Source organism: Sebastes umbrosus, chromosome 20, assembly GCF_015220745.1.
Source record: "Sebastes umbrosus isolate fSebUmb1 chromosome 20, fSebUmb1.pri, whole genome shotgun sequence".
Taxonomy (NCBI): domain Eukaryota; kingdom Metazoa; phylum Chordata; class Actinopteri; order Perciformes; family Sebastidae; genus Sebastes; species Sebastes umbrosus.
Window position 1 is genome coordinate 22,413,754 of NC_051288.1, and position 18,258 is coordinate 22,432,011.

The following is an 18,258-nucleotide window of genomic DNA, read 5'->3' on the forward strand; positions in this document are numbered from 1 at the left end:
CATCCTAAATCATTAGATTTGAAAAAAAAAAAAACTATGGTCAATAAACCAGATTTACTGAATACTTTCTCCCTTTGGTCTGGTGGGTGTTACCTGGTTTTGTGATTCCATAATCAAGGCTACAGGAATAAATATCTAATATACATATATATATATATATAATTACTGTGTACATACCGTTGTAAAGCTCTGCTGAGTTATTGAAGGTACTTCCATCTAACAAAAAGAAGTAAACAGCTTTTACCCTGATTCAATTGCAGTTTAAATTGTTGTTAAACCGTTAGCAAAAGCTCTCTCAGAGCAAAATTTTGAAATCTTTTGACATCCATTACGTTGCACGTTTGGAGTGCTTGTTTCCTGTACATACTTTCCAGAGAGCTCTGATTGAATTTATGTTGATCATCAAGATGCTCTGGTTGCTCCGAGTAACTGGAGGTAATTCCACCTGACAGAAGAGAGTATAAGCTCTTTAAATTATTTTCATGCACACACACACACATCAATGACATCCCTACACTGCATGAATAAGTGTATCTGCGGATAGTGCTGTAGATTGTTTTGGTTTTGAGATATCTGCCTCTACCCTAAAACAATGGAGGTGAATGGGATTTTAATTTGTGGAGCTCTAGGACTGTAAAATGGAAATCAAACAATTCAACAGCAACATCTCTTTCCAGGAACAGTGTCCCCGCTGCGCTGAATTATCCACACTGTGAAGAGTTTCAGGAAAAAGACATTGCTTGTATTATAATTATTAGTATTATTAGTATTGGTTTATTTTATTTTTTTATGCCGTATCCCAAACAAAACTCCATTCACCTCAATTGTGTTGAGGTGGCAAAAGAAATTTCACACCTGCATACATGATACAGAATTGTTCCAGCTTACCTGTGAGGAGGAGCAGAGAGATGAAACCTGCAAGCATCATGACTGTGAGAGGTCTGCACAGTTGATCCCTGCCCCTTGTCGCAGTAATTATATGCCTTGTACTGGAAGAGGGATGGGCAGATTTCATGACCAACACTTTATTTATTTATTTTATCTCATTAGTGTAACGGTAGAAACACGCCTAATGCAACAAAGCCGCAACTGACAACACCCTCGACACTTAGGCAGTGGGCAGTTTTGCTATCAAACCCAAAAGCTGTTTAATTCTTGCTTCCACTGTTATTGTTGTTTGATATCCCAATGTACAATTTACATTATCTACTACAAATAAACAATTAATCTCAAGTGTGACTGTTCCAAGCTTTCGTATCCCTTCCAAAGCACTTCCTCTTGTCCTCTTTTACCACCAAAACATTGTGCTCCACACAGTCGCTGCTTTTGATTTATTTATTTGTTTGTTTTGCAGTTTAAACCAGTAACGTATCTTTAAGTTTTATTACTACTACACACAAAAACTGCTTCCAAAAACAGACAAAATAGTTAAAAACAGACAATTAAATTAAATTAAATTTATTTTTATATAGCGTCAAATCATAACAGAAGTTATCTTGAGACGCTTTATATATAGAGCAGGTCTTAGACCGTACTCTATAGTTTAGAGACCCAACAAGAGCATTGCACCGGAGCGCGCTTTGGCCGGGAAAAACTCCCCGTTTAGCGGGTAGAAACCTAGAGCAGAACCGAGCTCTGGGTGTGCGGCCATCTGCCTCGACCGGTTGGGTTGAGAGAGAGAGGGAGAGAGAGAGAGAGAGAGAGAGAGACAGAGAGAGAGAGAGAGAGAGAGAGAGAGAGAGAGAGATTAACTGAAGGACTAAATATATTTGAACAGCAAAGTACACATTTCTTCATCAGCTTTGCTAAAACAAGTGTGGAAAACATCTATGAGTGTACATCTTCCAGCAGAGTGTACATTTCTAACAGAGCTGAGTACTATCAGAACCAGCAGTTAGGATAGTAGTGGAGCGGATAACATACATTTTTCAATCAAATTGTGCAAATAGTGATATAAGCACCAAATTTGGCACGATGATTGCACTTAGCAAATATAAACAATTGGCCACTTGAAAATCCAAGATAGCGGCCATTTTTCAAGATGGCTGCCAAATTGACCTGCTGATAATGATTTATCTCATAGAAATTCATCTACTTGATCGATTTGAGTGATCATGGTGTCAAATTACACTCACCGGCCACTTTATTAGGCACACCTGTTCAATTGCTTGTTAACACAAATAGCTAATCAGTCAATCACATGGCAGCAACTCATTGCATTTAGGCATCTAGACATGGTGAAGACGACTTGCTGAAGTTCAAACCGAGCATCAGAATGGGGAAGAAAGGGGATTTAAGTGACTTTGAACGTGGCATGGTTGTTGGTGCCAGACGGGCTGGTCTGAGTATTTTAAAAACTGCTGATCTACTGGGATTTTCACGCACAACCATCTCTAGGGTTTACAGAGAATGGTCCGAAAAAGAGAAAATATATAGTGAGCGGCAGTTGTGTGGACGGAAATGCCTTGTTGATGTCAGAGGTCAGAGGAGAATGAGCAGAGTGGTTCGAGATGATAGAAAGGCAACAGTAACTCAAATAACCACTCGTTACAACCAAGGTATGCAGAATACCATCTCTGAACGCACAACACGTCGAACCTTGAAGCAGATGGGCTACAGCAGCAGAAGACCACCCGGTACTAGCAAGGTGTACCTAATAAAGTGGTGTAGGGATTCTACTTAGTAGGTTTTGGTTATTAGCAAATTAATTAATAAATAATAATAGAATTATTAATATTAATAAAGATTATCAATAAACATTAATAATAAACGGGGCACCACCCTGGAATCAGGGACCAATGACCAAAACGTTAATATAGTCTCATTATGTATGCTAAACTATCAATTTGGAACGTTGATTAATAATTAAATTAATAACTATAACCAAAATAGATAGTAAAGGTTGAAGGATATTGGAGTTCTTGACATAGCAGAGGTTGGCATTATTCACTCTTGTGCAACATTAAAGAGACCAGCATGTATATTCCACAAACATTTATTTACAAGATAATAAAGGTTTAAAACACAATATTAATCTAACTAAATAACTAAATAACTAAACAAACCAAACACAGTGTGTAAGCATGTGTGTGTGTGTGTGTGTGTGTGTGTGTGTGTGTGTGTGTGTGCGTGTGTGTGAGAGAGAGAGAGAGAGTGACTCTAGACAAGATGGCTTCTTGTCTCAGGATGTCTGTATGGCCTAGACAAAATGGCGAGCACTGTAAGACTACAAAGATGGCGGAATCAAAGATGGCCGCCAGCATATCATCACATGACCTCTTTGTTCTTCTGAGCACATGTGCTCAAGAAGGACAGAGAGGGGGGAGGGGGGGAGGGTGATGTGGGGGTTAAGATTATCTGAAGCTGTATGTTTATGTTTAACTAATTCACAGTTTATGTATGTGATCTTAATGTGTGTTAGATATGCAGTGGGTTAGAAAAGATGGTTAGTTTGCATGCAGGACCTTGTCTATGTGAAGCATAAACTAAACACATCAGATGTGGCGAAGCCAGATACCCAAATAAAAATTACTACAAATGAATCACCACAGTCAAACTCAATGAATAGTGCCATGTGCGATTACTAATGCTAAGGTAAGCCCAGTACGTTACAGATCCATGGAAGAACAGGGTTTGTAATTCCATGTGTTGAAGTTGTGGTTCCAAATCAAAGATGTCGTCTTTGAAGTTAGTTGGTCAAAAGTCAGGCTCTCGCGTCTTCTGCCTTTTGGTTCCTTGTGTTGCTAGGTCTGTTTCCTAACAGACCATAGATCAGAAGCAGAACTGCTTTGCAGGTTCTGGACTGGAGAGCCGCTCACCTCAAGCAGGTCAGCCTGGGTTGAGGAGATGAGCAAGGAAGAGCAGGAACAAAGGCATTCCTCTGGTTTTGTTCTGTGTGAATTTCACACCTAGGTGTGAAATGTTACATTGGCCAATGAAAAGCTGAGCTGAGTCATGTGGTCAAGGATCATGTTACTGAGTTCATGAGGTCACTTGAAACCAGCCATCTGCTGGGTCCCTACAGTGGCCGGTGAGTGTATATGTTTTCTGGCATGCTGGATCTAATTTTGATAGTTTTAACAATTTTTGTAAAACAATGTTTTTCATAAGGAAATGCATGTACTTGGTCAATTTGAATATGTGATGTAGAGTTATATGTTTTTCTTGAATGCTGGATCTAATTTTTACAGCTTTAACATCCTCCAATAAGTTGTTTCTTACTTTCTCGCTGTCCGCTGAGTCTTAGCTTTGTGTTTTTTGCGGCTGGAGAGTCCACAGTTCCAGTTCTAGCACCTGGCGTTGGATATGGAGCTTGTCATATTCCTGCTTATCCGGTCTTTCAGATAAGGAAACTTTGGACTACTGATCCCCTACTCGACCAAGTAGATGAATTTCTCGGCAGGTCAATTTGGCGGCCATCATGAAAAATGGCCGCCACTTTTGATTTTCAAGCGGCCAATTATTCATATTTGCTAAGCATCCCCTCGGGAATCATCATGCCAAATTTGGTGCTTGCATCACTATTTGCATGATTTTTCCATTATCCACTCTTTGACTCTTTTTACTGTGACTGACAAGCGAGTTAGCGTTTAGCTCACCAGCTACAGCAGCTCATCAACTAGCCCTGCGAGTATAATCACTACTGTACATCTAAAAGCTTCTAAAGCCAAATATTAGAGCCAAATATTTTTCAAAAATGGATGGATGGGTGGATGGATGGATCACTTTCTGGTATGACCAGGCCATTATGGTGTTTAATCAATACATGTATTACGTGAAACAGAACAGTGGGATGATTGTAGCAGTAAAACACATTTGCTGTTCCCACCAGCAAACACATTTGTCGCCAAATCAACCACGATTGATTATTTCAATATTAAATAACAATTCAGTACATTTATATCTATGTATTTATTTGTTACATTTTGTTTTACAAAGTTAGGAAAACAATGTTTGAGTCAAGCCTGATGTTGCCTTACTCATGAATGAATGATCCCAGTCACTTCCACACAGTGAGGCATACAGCTTATTAATTAAAACACTGGTATCGAATCGGTGCTCGTTATCGGCCGATACCCAAAGCCCAGATATCACTATCGGTATTGGGACTGAAAAAGACGGATCAGTGCATCCCTAATCATTATTAAACAGGTTTTCGATCAAGCGTCGGGTCTGATTGTCGACCACGGGGTTTTGTTTACACCCTACGACTCGCGCGTGCGTTAGACTCCTTGGTCCTTGTTTCAAGACGGGTCGGTTGGGTTGCCGACATCGCCGCAGACCCCTGGCGCCTTTTACGTGGGCCGAGCCCCGATCTGTCTGCACCGGGAGCAGGGGGCCGTCCCCGGCGGGGGGTAGCGAGCCCTTTGTCCACGTTGTGGCGAGGTCCAGGCGGGGAACGCTGTAAAGCTGCGGCCACGAGCCACCTTCGCCCCGAGCCTTTCCAAGCCGATCTAGAGCCGGTCGCGGCGCACCGACTCGTATGCGGGACTCCCCAGCCTGCTGTGTGTCGCTCACACCCTCCAGCTGGCTGTTAACGAGGGTCTTTTGCAAAGAGAAGTACTCGTATTGGTACTCGGTATCGGCGAGTACCCAAATGTAAGTACTTGTCGTTGTACTCGGTCTGAAAAAAAGTGGTATCGGTGCATCCCTACCTCTTATACTCTTCAACCTACAGTAAACAAGTTAAAGGTTTTGTAATTGTTTTAATCAGCTCTACAACAGTTACACGTGGAAGATATTGGTAGTAAAACTGTTTAGTAACAACTAATCTCTACATAAGGTCTATTAAATTATTCTTAACTAGGCTAATTTTGAACTTTTGAACAACTGGTGCAACTGGCTCCTGGTCTTACCTCCGTGACAGTTGTTGAAGTTGGCCTTGCCCCGTTTATTACAGTCCTCTCTCTGGCTTCGGTCTTTGCTCACAGCATGAAAAAACATTTAAAAAACAGCAACACATCTTTTCAGAAACTGCGTCCACATTTCTACAACTGCGAACAGTTGTCACTGAGATTATTTCCTTGGTAGAAATGATTTTCCATTGAAAGCTGTTCACAGTGAGGTCTGAGGATTATTCAGAGCAACAGTGAGGATGTGAAGATGAGAGAAACGTTACCTGTGAGGAGGAGCAGAAAGAGGACGCCAGCGAGCATCATGAGTGCAGCAGGAGGACCAGTGAGAATCCAAAGTCTGCGGGAGGTATGTGCAGCAAATGTGCTGTTCGGAAACATTACCCCACGCTTGTCCTCGTACTGGAAGAGGGCTGGGCAAACTGAATGACCAACCCTTTGTTTTGTTTTTTTAACAGTTGAAACACTAAATGCAGGGAATATCAGGAATCGCCGATATCTACCACACTGGGCGTATTATTATGCTGTCAAACCAGAATTACATACTTTGCTTCCATTTTCACAAAGAATTAAGCTTGGTGATTGATTTTTTCTTACTGAAATGGTTAAGGGCAGGGTATTGCAACCTGGGGGGTAAGAAGCCAATCAACATCCCTGGTTCTAAAGGCCCTGACGCAGCAAGCCGACGGTCGGACAGTTTGTTGTAACTCTCTCCCTCATTTCTTATCATCTCTCTACAAACCAACCAGTAAATCTTAATCCTCGTGTCATGGTTTGTTCCTTTGTCCCTCCACTCAGCCACGTTCCCATTTTCTCAGAGACTATTCATTACTATTTTCCTTCCCTCTTTGCCCTATTACCGGAGTGCCACACCCATCTACACACCTGCTTCCACTTACCTCATCTGCTCTGCATTTTCCTGCTCGTTTTCCAGAGGGATCCCGCCTCCATAGTCGTCCTCCAGAGTGGCCTCCTGCTCGACCTCCAGATGGTTCCTGCCTTCGCCGCCGACCACCGGTGAGGTCCTGTCTCCTGCTCATCGGCTCTCCGTCCTACGGAGAGGTTCTACCCGTCTGCCCTGCCCCCAGGCTTTGCCTCTGCCCTGCCCCCAAGGCCTTCCGCCTGAGGTGACCAGCTCCACTCTGCCCTGCCCCGAGGCCGTCCGCCTTCAGTCACTTGCCCCGCCTCTGCCCTCAGACTGTCCACCTGGGGTCTCATGCTCCGTCCCTGTCCAACCCCATGGCTGTCCGCCTGAGATCTCTGCCTCTGCCCCTGATCTGCCCCCAGGCCACTGGCCAAAGTCTCCCGTCACAAGCTAGATTTTCCAAAGCCTGAAAACAGAGCCAAGAGGAGTTGCAGCATTTTCTCTTAGACCACTTGAATCACAACATGCTGAAAGGTTATTATGGATTTTTTTGCCCAATGACACACACAACAAAATGAACATTTGGTAAATATGTTTAGTATAATGGATGAGCAAATAAAAACACTTAAACAGTAGGCATTGACTACATTGCATTTCCACAGAAGAGAACCTCAAATGAAACTTAAAAGAGCTACACTTCAAATCTCAATATATTTCACTATGTATTTGATGCACTCATTGAACACTAGAATTGTGCATATTACATATCAGGCATATATATGACTAGGACTTTATAATACAACCAGACTGGCCAGGCTAATACAGAGTATGTGTGTTAGATGTGTATATGTCAGAACAAACCACTTTCTGTTTATAATAGAATTGCACAAAGTAATGCTGCCTTTCTCTGTTTTTGTGGCCATTTTTTTTTAATAAACTTTATTGGAATTGTCACTGGACAAAACCAACCAGGGGCTACGTCAGTGTGAATGCCAATTGATCCGTGCAGTGTCAGCATCAACAGTTTGAAGGTTCTGGCCGAGCAGTAATGCTGATTAAAACGTGTAATGTGAGCTAACACAATTTATAACTCGGCTTTGTGGAATATACAATTCTGATTGGTTAATCGTTCTACGGTCTGTTATTTCTTTATAGCAGACCGTTGCTATGGACGCAGTTCTGATGTTGAACTCTGGCGGACTGTTTTTGTGAAATAAACCCCTTAAGGGTTTAGTTCACAACAATGACCGGCTCGCTGTACATTATCCCTTATGTAGAAGATTAATAACAATACACAGTGTCTGCCCAGTTTAAGATAACATTAATAATGCAGAGTGCTACAGGAATAAGTCGTAAAACATGGAATTGATTTAGCATTGCACTTGCGGTTCCCTTGTATCAAAGTCAATGGCTTTTTTGAATGGGCTTTTAGTTCAATGCCTGAAATAAGGTCTGTGGTTAACACAAGCCTAACAGATTTTAACGTTTTTTTTCTGCGATATAAATATGTCAGTAAATATCCCATATTGATAGCAATCAACAAATCAAATGCTCTGATAAAAAAAGAAACAAATCCGGTATCTGTGGCTGTCGCAGGACTGTAATAAACCCGTCCAATCATTTCATTCGACCCAAATGAAATGATTGGACGGGTTTCCTGACTGTCTACCTGCCTGCTTGCGCGCACTCTGCCCGTGCACTCATTGTGCACCGGACTCTTCCACAAGCTGAGTACTAACAATAGCTATTCTCATTGTTTAAGTTCATTATGATAATTTGGGGGAGTGGCTTTGGAGGGAGTCCTGAAGTGACGGACTGTCAGTGTTGCCGACTTGGCAACTTTCTCGTTAAATTTAGGGACTTTTGGAGCTAGTGCTGCTAGCTACTTTCACTGGAAAAGATTTGGCAACACTGGGCTAATTTTTTCCAGTTGGATAATTTTTTTAATCTAGCGTACTCTTGCTAGTTTCTCAAGATTACCAACCCTAGCTTTAAACGGAGCATTTTAAACTTTAGCACTACTTGTCATCTGCATGGATCCAAATTGAAAAGATAACGGTTAAAAACAGGACGGCCACTGTGACATAGGAAATGAAGAAAACTTTGTTGATTGTTTTAGCCACTCTGGTCCAGTAGCCGGGCTTTCTGCTGCTGAGGAGCAGAATCAGTGTTTTCTCCACCTCCCTCAGCTCATCTGAGACCTTCTCCAAGACGTTAGACTCCTCCGTCAGTTGGCTGCTGGTGCCCTGCAGGAGAGATTTAGTAGATTGGTAATTAACGAGATTATGGACTATATAAAACTGCAAACTACTACATTTTACATTCCGGGTGAGAACAAAAGGGTTGGTTCATCCGAATTACAAACATACACATTTTCTCACTTACACCTTATGGTATCTTGTTATGCAGTTAGTCTTAGAGTTGTTTTTTTAGATCTCCATCTCTGATATTTCTGCCTCCATCCCAATATGATTCTTTTGTTCATTATGATCAAAGAGTGGAATAATCTCATCTAAAAAAAATTCAACAGCAACACCTCTTCCCAGAAACAGAATCCCTGTCACTCTGAATAAACCCAAAGAACATACTGTCAACTGTGTTTATACTTTCCTATTTTGTGTTTGTTTTTTTTGTTTTTTTTAAATTTGGATGAACCATCCCTTTAAAGCGCAACCTAATGCTAACCTCTTTGGCCACCGACAGCAGTTCAGATGGAGGTTCATCAGCAGACACATCACAGACACAAGCACAGGGAGTCCATTTCTTCATCTCTGAAAGGATATGTTTGACAAAAAGACGGTTGTAGCATTTACAAAATTACGTATTATAAGTTTTAAATGTGTCTGTGAGTATTCAAATCATAGCAGTAAAATATAATAGTAGCAGTAGCAAACTGAACAACAGTAGATTGAGTTGAGATCCAGAGGTTTGTAGATTTATGCTTTTCACCTCCATCATTGAAGTCCTCACTCAGGCTCTGGTCTTTAGCTGCCTCGTTGTCTTGGGATTCAGAGTCTTTCTCCATCAGATACATCACCAAAATCGTCTCCAGGAGGCTCAGCATCATCAAACCAAACATCCCAATGCAGTAGACGGCTGAAGGGAAAGGGCAGCATCATTAATGTGGACAAATGACCACACATTGACTCAGTATACGTGCTGCTCCTGCTCATATGAAGTACACTCCAATAAAGTAATGACTCTGACCATCTTTACCTATAAGAGGAATCCTGTCTGAAGAGGAAGGCAGAATCTCATTGAGAATAAGCTGCATCACGGTGACAGCGAGCAGCACAGTGACCTTGAAGCTGAGCTTCTCGCCGCTGCTTTCTGAGATCAGGAAGGAGGCCAAGTCCAGACAAAAGAAGAACATTATGGGCACCAAGAAGTTGGCGATGTAGAGGACAGACCGCCTCCTCATCTTGATCTGTGAAATTTTTTAGGATCAGGGGATTGAGCTTCCAACTCTTTTGTCAAATGAAACTATGTAGTACCATAGACTGTATATAAAGATGGACGACATGACAGCTCCCCAAAAAGTGAAGCCAAAACAACTCCTCCACCTTGATACCGTGGCTCCAGTCCCCCGATCACTATTGTGCAGACTCTGGCTCATAATGACGTGAGAAGATGGCAGCTCCTGTATCCGGGATATTTTGGCTTCACTTTTGTACAGTGGAAGTAAGTGGAGACACGTCATCCATCTATATACAGTCTATGTGTAGCATCCAGGTCGCAACAAAAAGGTATTCTGCTCATGTTTACAGTGGTTGAAGAAGCTTTCAAAGTATTTACTTAACAACTTAAAGGGACTGTTTGTAAGAATAAAAAAAATGTTTGTTAACAGCGACACCTGTGGCCGTTAAGTCAACGAAAGTCAGCATCTGGCTCGCGCTTATGCGCGCTCTAAGTAGACATGAACGAGCATCGCTCAAAACAGTGAGGCGACACACGTCAGCTAAAACCACAATATCACTCTATATTTCAGCTGCTTGGCAGTAATGTTAGCTGACCAGACGAAGGTCTCTCCATGAATCACTGCTGATCCTAGTGTTGGCTTTTCCTGCTTCAGCCTCCCGACCGCGGTCGGAGGGAACAGGGGAGACACTGGCGTTTTGGTCGGAGACGATAACGTTTCTCTCTGCGGAGCCCCGTCACTTCACAAGACACGGGAAACCTCTGTTGGTCTGGAGGAGCTGCAGCATTTATTTCTGCACAAACGTCCACTGTACATTCACTAGATATTCTCAGAGCTAAACTCTTGTGGAGTGTGCAGTGTGCAGTGTGTAGTGTGCGTGCATGCACATGAGAGCGGAGCGAAATAGCGAGAACGAGCGCAGTGTGTGAGTGAAGGCAGGCAGGCAGAGGAGCAGACTCCGGCCCTGGAGACCAAAGCTACGGTCTCCCCCGTGTCCTCCTACCGCGGCCAACACTGTTTAACAGACGGGCTTCACTAGATAGAACTTGGCGGTTTTGGTGCTTCCGTGTAGTTTGTGTTGGAGTCTGAGTCTGAACAGCGTAGCCACACGGGAGTGTGCATGGGACACCGACCTGGATTGATTTATACGTATAAGAAGTAACAAACAGTCCCTTTAAATTGCAAGTTTTAGCAGTAAAATATACTCAATACTTACAGTGTAAACGATCATGCTTTGGTTGTAAAACAAATTGTTGACAGTTTTCTTTTCGACTGTCATGTTGATGAACAGCCACTCGTACTGGGTCACCTTGTGAGTCTCAGCGATCTTTGAATCGGCGAATTGAAACTCCATTTCGGTATCTGAGGTGGAAAATAAAAATAAAACCTTTAGGGTTCTCATCAGGTCAACAAAGAAGGAATGTATGTGCTGGCGTGTGCTCATGTGACAAACACGTGCATTCAAACACAATACATACACATTTTAGATGAATGTCTAGAAACTTTTAAACACAAGAGGTTACAGGCTCACCACGGTATACGGCAGACTTGAAAGAGAGGTCACAGCTCTGAATGTCGAAGGGGAATTTGTAAACTTGCATCTTACAGGTGCTGACCAGCATCAGGTCGTTCCTAAGTTCGATGCGGCCGTCTCTTGAAATGGTGAGATAAGGACTCGGAGGGGCCTTGTCCTTCTCTGTCCTGTATGAGAACAAACACACACAGTGTTGGTACCAACCATGTCATACTAGTGTGTCGGGAAGGAGGTTAAATAACGCTCCAAACTTACTCTAAATTTTGGCGCAAAAAAACTGGCATGGTCATTTTCAAAGGGGTCCCTTGACCTCTGACCTCAAGATATGTGAATGTAAATGGGTTCTATGGGTACCCACGAGTCTCCCCTTTACAGACATGCCCACTTTATGATAATCACATGCAGTTTGGGGCAAGTCATAGTCAAGTCAGCACACTGACACACTGACAGCTGTTGTTGCCTGTTGGGCTGCAGTTTACCATGTTGTTTTGTGTTGTTAATTGATTTCCAATAATACATATATACATACATTTGCATAAAGCAAGCATATTTGCCCACACCCATGTTGAGTATTAAATAATTGACAAATCTCCCTTTAAGGTACATTTTGAACAGATAAAAAATGTGCGATTAATTTGCGATTAATCGTAATTAAATATTTTAATCGATTGACAGCCCGAATCATTTCTAAACAATAACATGACACTCAATAATCAATTACTGCTGTGAGTGTATGTGGATTTGTGAATGTGAGAGCATGCATATACATACATTCAAACTTACATCTCTTCAATGATTAGATCTGGCTTCCACAATACTTCAGTAGGAACTACTATACTTTCAAGTCCACAAAAGTCAAGTGGATGCCACCTAATGTGTTCATTTATCCAGCTCTAGAGGGAGGGAAGCGATCAAGAAGCAAGGAATAAGAAGAGAAAGAGAAAGGAAAAAATGAAAAGATGCAATTTAAAAGAAATAATTTGAGTTTCCACCAACGATGAACAGGTGAGAATGATCAGAAACTGCCCAGGGAGAACTCACCATATAAATCCAAATGTAAGGAATGAAAGTCTGTTCAATCTCTCTCTATGAGCAAAGAAATACAGTATATGTGAAAATCTTTCCAGCTGCACAATTACTAATCGGTAGCAGATCATACACACAGCAAAACTGTTATTAAACTTAGCACTATGCCGGTTTTGTAAGATACAGTACAAGCTCTCAAACATCAGACTTCATATTAAACTTTGAGGGAAAACTAGAATTACTGCCTCGTTGTTGTATGCCTCGCCAACCAGTCAAGTTACAGTTTTTATCAATATCTGTCCAAAATGTCATCATAACTTCATCTTACTAGACATTTGTGTGAAAATGTCATAATTAGCATATTAATTCTTGAGTTATGGCCTTGAGTCCAAGTGGACATTTGTGCTAGGGTTGGGCGACTGGACAAATATATCGGCTATTGGCGATTGTACATCAGCAGTTGTTTTTTTGGGGGAGACAATTATTTAGTTTGTCATTTTATTTTCGTTGGGCTTGAGTTTGCCATGTTATGATTTGAGCATCAGGAAATGACATGCACCTGAGTAAACCCAATTTACGATACGGCTTCATTAAAGGGACTGTTTGTAGGAATCAGAAATTGCTTGTTAACAGCGACACCTGTTAAGTCAACGAAAGTCAGCGTCGGGCTCGCGCTTGTGCTCGCTCTACATAGACATGAACGAGCATCGTTCAAAACAGTGATGCGACACACGTCAGCTAAAACCACAATATCACTCTGTATTTCAGCTGCTTGGCAGTAATGTTAGCTGACCAGGCGAAGGTCTCTCCATGAATCAATGCTGATCCTAGTGTTGGCTTTTCCTGCCTCAGCCTCCCGACCGCGGTCGGAGGGAAGAGGGGAGACACCGGAGTTTTGGTCGGAGACGATAACGTTTCTCGCTGCGGAGTCCCATCACTTCACAAGACACGGGAAACCTCTGTTGGTCTGGAGGAGCTGCAGCAGCGAGAATGCGCTCGGTGTGTGAGTGAAGGCAGGCAGAGGAGCAGAGGAGCAGAGAACAGCAGAGACTCCGGCCCTGGAGACCAAAGCTACGGTGCTTCTGTGTAGTTTTGTTGGAGTCTGAGTATGAACAGCGTAGCCACACACAAGCGTGCATGGGACACCGACCCGCAATGATTTATACGTGTAAGAAGTTACAAACAGTCCCTTTAACCTAATAACACTATAAAGCTGCTTTTATTCTTCTGAGTCAAAAGGCTACATCACACCACAAGACAGCTACGTCTTCCAGTGTTTGATGTTCACCTTTCAGGCCGTTATGTGTAAGGCACACTAATGATATACTGCAATCGGCATGTATGACAAGTGTCAAAGGCAGCGAGTATGTAAGAGAGCTGGTCAGCAGCAGCCAAGTTAGGTCAAGTATACAGATTGGTAGTACTGAACGGCCTCATTAGGAAAAGCTCAGAGGGGAAAACATTAATTAATCGCCACCCACACAACTCAAAGCAAGCGACACTCTGTCACACAGTTCTGAATGAGTTTGTAACATTATTTAAGGTTGAATATGCTTCCATTAATTTGGCTGGAAGTTAGTTTGGTTACATATAAAAGCAGAGTGTCAGATATTAAAATGCTATATTGCTATTTCCTGGAGGCAGAACGTACTACTACTGTTAGACTTTCAAAAGTATCAGTACAAAAGAATTGTTCATTTGTTTTTGGCCAAGACAACAACAACAACGCGTAGAGCCGGCATATTTTTAACACAAACTCTGGGACATAAGAGTTTATTTCGACCAAACCAGAGTTGGTGATTGTTGGAAAGACTAACAACGACGGTTTTGGTGAGTTTTATTTTGTTTCTGTCAAGTTTGAATGAAGGGTTTTACGATGCTCCACCACTAGAACACCTGATTTCAACATAAACAAATACACGTGGATGATGACGCAAGTGTACTCGGGTACGGAACAACTTTACTAATGTGAAAGCGGAGCGGCGGGGGAGTGGAGATGGGGGGGCAATCATACTCTGACAATCAATCATACCTAATATGAAAACGCCCTAAGAAGATATAAAGCATAATTTAAAACTTACCACATCTAGGATGCCATAGATCACCATTTGGAGGTATACGTATGTAATCTCTTCGTGGTGTTTAACAGGTCGGGCCATGAAGTACAGCTCCTTGTTTTTCAGATTCAGGTGGTTTAAAACAGCCTGATAACTGCAATTTTTCTTAGAGTCCCCTGAATCTATTGGAAGAATATTAAGACACATTTTCTATCAGAGATTTATCAAGAGTGTATTCTTAAAAAGGGAAAAAATAACAAAATACCAACTTCCATGCTCTTATTTTTGCTTTCAATTAGAACCGAAGAGCTCTTATGTTTGTCTGGAGATCAGATTTACTGTATGTGCTGAAGATATGACAAACACTAGTCTGTGGGTAGATGTCCACTGGGCGTTGGCAGAAGTGCAGGGTTTTCTTACGTCATCTGTCCACTGATGATTTTTAAATGTGAGCATTTTTGCAGTCATTTAGGTTTAAACAGGGCTCTCCATTTGAGATGCATCCGCTACATGTTCTCCAAATGCATCTAACGTCAGTCCACACATCTCATACACTTTGTTAAAATACCTTTTTTTGTTTACTGTTTACACCAGTAACATCTACATCTTTTAGTTTTATTAATACTACAAAAACTTTCAAAAAACATCAAAAATAGACACGTTTCAAGACTGCTATAATTAAGGCTACAGGAATAAATATCTAATATATATATATATATATATATATATAAATAATTACTGTGTACATACCTTCGTTAGGCTCTGTTGGTGGTTCGGTGTAATCGGAGGTAGTTCCACCTGACAAAAAAAAAGTATACAACTCTTACCCTGATTCAGTTGCAGCAGTTTAAAGTGTTGTTAAACAGTTAGCACAATTTCACAATTTTGAAATCTCATACATTTTTTGACATCCTAAATCATTAGATTTGAAAAAAAAAAATAACTCAATAAACCAGATTTACTGAATACTTTCTCCCTTTGGTCTGGTGGGTGTTACCTGGTTTTGTGATTCCATAATTAAGGCTACAGGAATAAATATCTAATATACATATATATATATATAATTACTGTGTACATACCTTCGTAAAGCTCTGCTGAGTTATTGAAGGTACTTCCATCTAACAAAAAGAAGTAAACAGCTTTTACCCTGATTCAATTACAGTTTAAATTGTTGTTAAACCTCTCAGAACACAATGTTGAAATCTTATCAATCTTTTGACATCAGTAAATATTCATACACATAATTACTGTGCACGTTTGGAGTGCTTGTTTCCTGTACATACTTTCCACAGAGCTCTGATTGAATTTATGTTGATCATCAAGATGCTCTGGTTGCTCCGAGTAACTGGAGGTAATTCCACCTGACAGAAGAGAGTATAAGCTCTTTAAATTATTTCCATGCACACACACACATCGACGACATCTCTACACTGCATGAATAAGTGTATCTGCGGATAGTGCTATAGTTTGTTTTGGTTTTGAGATATCTGCCTCTACCCTAAAACAATGGAGGTGAATGGGATTTTAATTTGTGGAGCTCTAGGACTGTAAAATGGAAATTAAACAATTCAACAGCAGCATCTCTTTCCAGGAACAGTGTCCCCGCTGCGCTGAATTATCCACACTGTGAAGAGTTTCAGGAAAAAGACATTGCTTGTAGTATAATTATTAGTATTGGTTTATTTAATTTTTTTATGCCGTATCCAAACAAAACTCCATTCACCTCAATTGTGTTGAGGTAGCAAAAGAAATTTCACACCTGCATACATGATACAGAATTGTTCCAGCTTACCTGTGAGGAGGAGCAGAGAGATGAAACCTGCAAGCATCATGACTGTGAGAGGTCTGCACAGCTGATCCCTGCCCCTTGTTGCAGTAATTATATGCCTTGTACTGGAAGAGGGATGGGCAGATTTCATGACCAACACTTTATTTATTTATTTTATCTCATTAGCGTAATGGTAGAAACACGCCTAATGCAACAAAGCCAGGAACTGACAACACCCTCGACACTTAGGCAGTGGGCAGTTTTGCTATCAAACCCAAAAGCTGTTTAATTCTTGCTTCCACTGTTATTGTTGTTTGATATCCCAATGTACAATTTACATTATCTACTACAAATAAACAATTAATCTCAAGTGTGACTGTGCCAAGCTTTCGTATCCCTTCCAAAGCACTTCCTATTGCCCTCTTTTACCACCAAAACATTGTGCTCCACACAGTCGCTGCTTTTGATTTATTTATTTGTTTGTTTTGCAGTTTAAACCAGTAACATATCTTTAAGTTTTATTACTACTACACACAAAAACTGCTTCCAAAAACAGACAAAATAGTTAAAAACAGACAATTAAATTAAATTAAATTTATTTTTATATAGCGTCAAATCATAACAGAAGTTATCTCGAGACGCTTTATATATAGAGCAGGTCTTAGACCGTACTCTATAGTTTAGAGACCCAACAAGAGATCCAACCAAGAGCATTGCACCGGAGAGAGAGAGAGAGAGAAACCACAGCAACCACAATAATAGCACAGCATCTGTAATAACTAATACAAGAAGGACTGACAACATAAATCAAGATAAGTGTCTTAAGTTTCAAGACTTCTATAATTAAGGCTACAGGAATAAGTATCTGCTATATATTAGAATGCACAATGCACAATATATATATTGTACCAGATATAGCTAGTAATTAATGTTATCTGTAGTCCCTGAGTGGCCACAGGTTACAGAGATTACAGATCAGTTGTATCAAAACCTTACACTTTCTAATAAAAAAAAAAAAACAATAAAACATCGATCTAAAAACTAAAAAACAAACCAAAAATGAATAACCTACCCCGAAGCAAAAAAACAGAAGAACAATACTAAAATCCCACTGGGGAGACACACTATCAGCAATCCAAAAACCATTAACAACAGACAATTCATCAGTACAAACATTTCCAAACAGACAACCAGTCAGTACCAATGCCGGCCACAGTGTCTCTTAGCTCAATAACTACAGACTTGATTGTTGAAAAGAACTGCACTCTCTGATACTCAGAGGTAAAGAAACACATCCCGGCTGCCTCAACTGAGAAGCAGTTTTGCCCAAATGTTGTTGACTGAAATTTAGTATAACAGTCCCCTCTGGTGGAAGCTCTTCTTAACTTTGATCCAGCTGTACATGTTACAAACTGTTTAAGAGGTTGTGGTGCTAGATGTGAATTACCTTATATAATAGACCAACATTGGCTATAAAGTAGGGCTGTCAATCGATAACAAAATTGAATCGCGATTAATCGCATGATTGTCCATAGTTAATTTTTTATCTGTTCAAAATGTACCTTAAAGAGAGATTTGTCAAGTATTTATTACTCTTATCAACATGGGAGTGGACAAATATGCTGCTTTACGCAAATGTATATATGTATATTTATTATTGCAAATCAATTAACAACACAAAACAATAACAATGTCCAGAAACCCTCACAGGTACTGCATTTAACATAAAACAATATGC

The 18,258-nt window shown here is 40.9% G+C and overlaps 1 protein-coding gene across 2 annotated transcripts; it reads right to left on the bottom strand.

Annotated features, from left to right (window-relative positions):
• Positions 1 to 8,596: 8,596 nt before the first annotated feature.
• Positions 8,597 to 16,638, bottom strand: LOC119479777 (5-hydroxytryptamine receptor 3A-like). 2 transcript variants are annotated; one of them, XM_037755721.1, is made up of 13 exons: positions 16,545 to 16,638; positions 16,036 to 16,113; positions 15,832 to 15,870; positions 15,503 to 15,550; positions 14,777 to 14,934; positions 12,711 to 12,755; positions 12,453 to 12,562; positions 11,667 to 11,836; positions 11,352 to 11,497; positions 9,934 to 10,144; positions 9,667 to 9,813; positions 9,403 to 9,488; positions 8,597 to 8,963 (listed from the first exon to the last, which is right to left on the bottom strand). In XM_037755721.1, exons 1-13 carry the CDS (start codon positions 16,582 to 16,584, stop codon positions 8,736 to 8,738), a joined length of 1,506 nt encoding a protein of 501 aa, XP_037611649.1. In that variant the 5' UTR covers positions 16,585 to 16,638; the 3' UTR covers positions 8,597 to 8,735. The 2 variants fall into 2 exon arrangements, with proteins under 2 accessions (XP_037611649.1, XP_037611650.1); XM_037755722.1 differs by lacking the exons at positions 15,503 to 15,550; positions 15,832 to 15,870; positions 16,036 to 16,113; positions 16,545 to 16,638 and adding an exon at positions 15,580 to 15,659.
• Between the last annotated feature and the right edge of the window lie 1,620 nt (positions 16,639 to 18,258).

Excerpts from the sequence above, each read along its gene's own strand:
- LOC119479777 (XM_037755721.1), bottom strand. The coding sequence starts at position 16,584 with ATGATGCTTGCAGGTTTCATCTCTCTGCTCCTCCTCACAG. Across the intron at positions 12,756-14,776 it reads TCTATGGCATCCTAGATGTG|AGAGAGATTGAACAGACTTT; the intron begins GTAAGTTTTAAA and ends CTTTGCTCATAG. Across the intron at positions 10,145-11,351 it reads AAAGCATGATCGTTTACACT|ATCAAGATGAGGAGGCGGTC; the intron begins GTAAGTATTGAG and ends AAAATTTCACAG.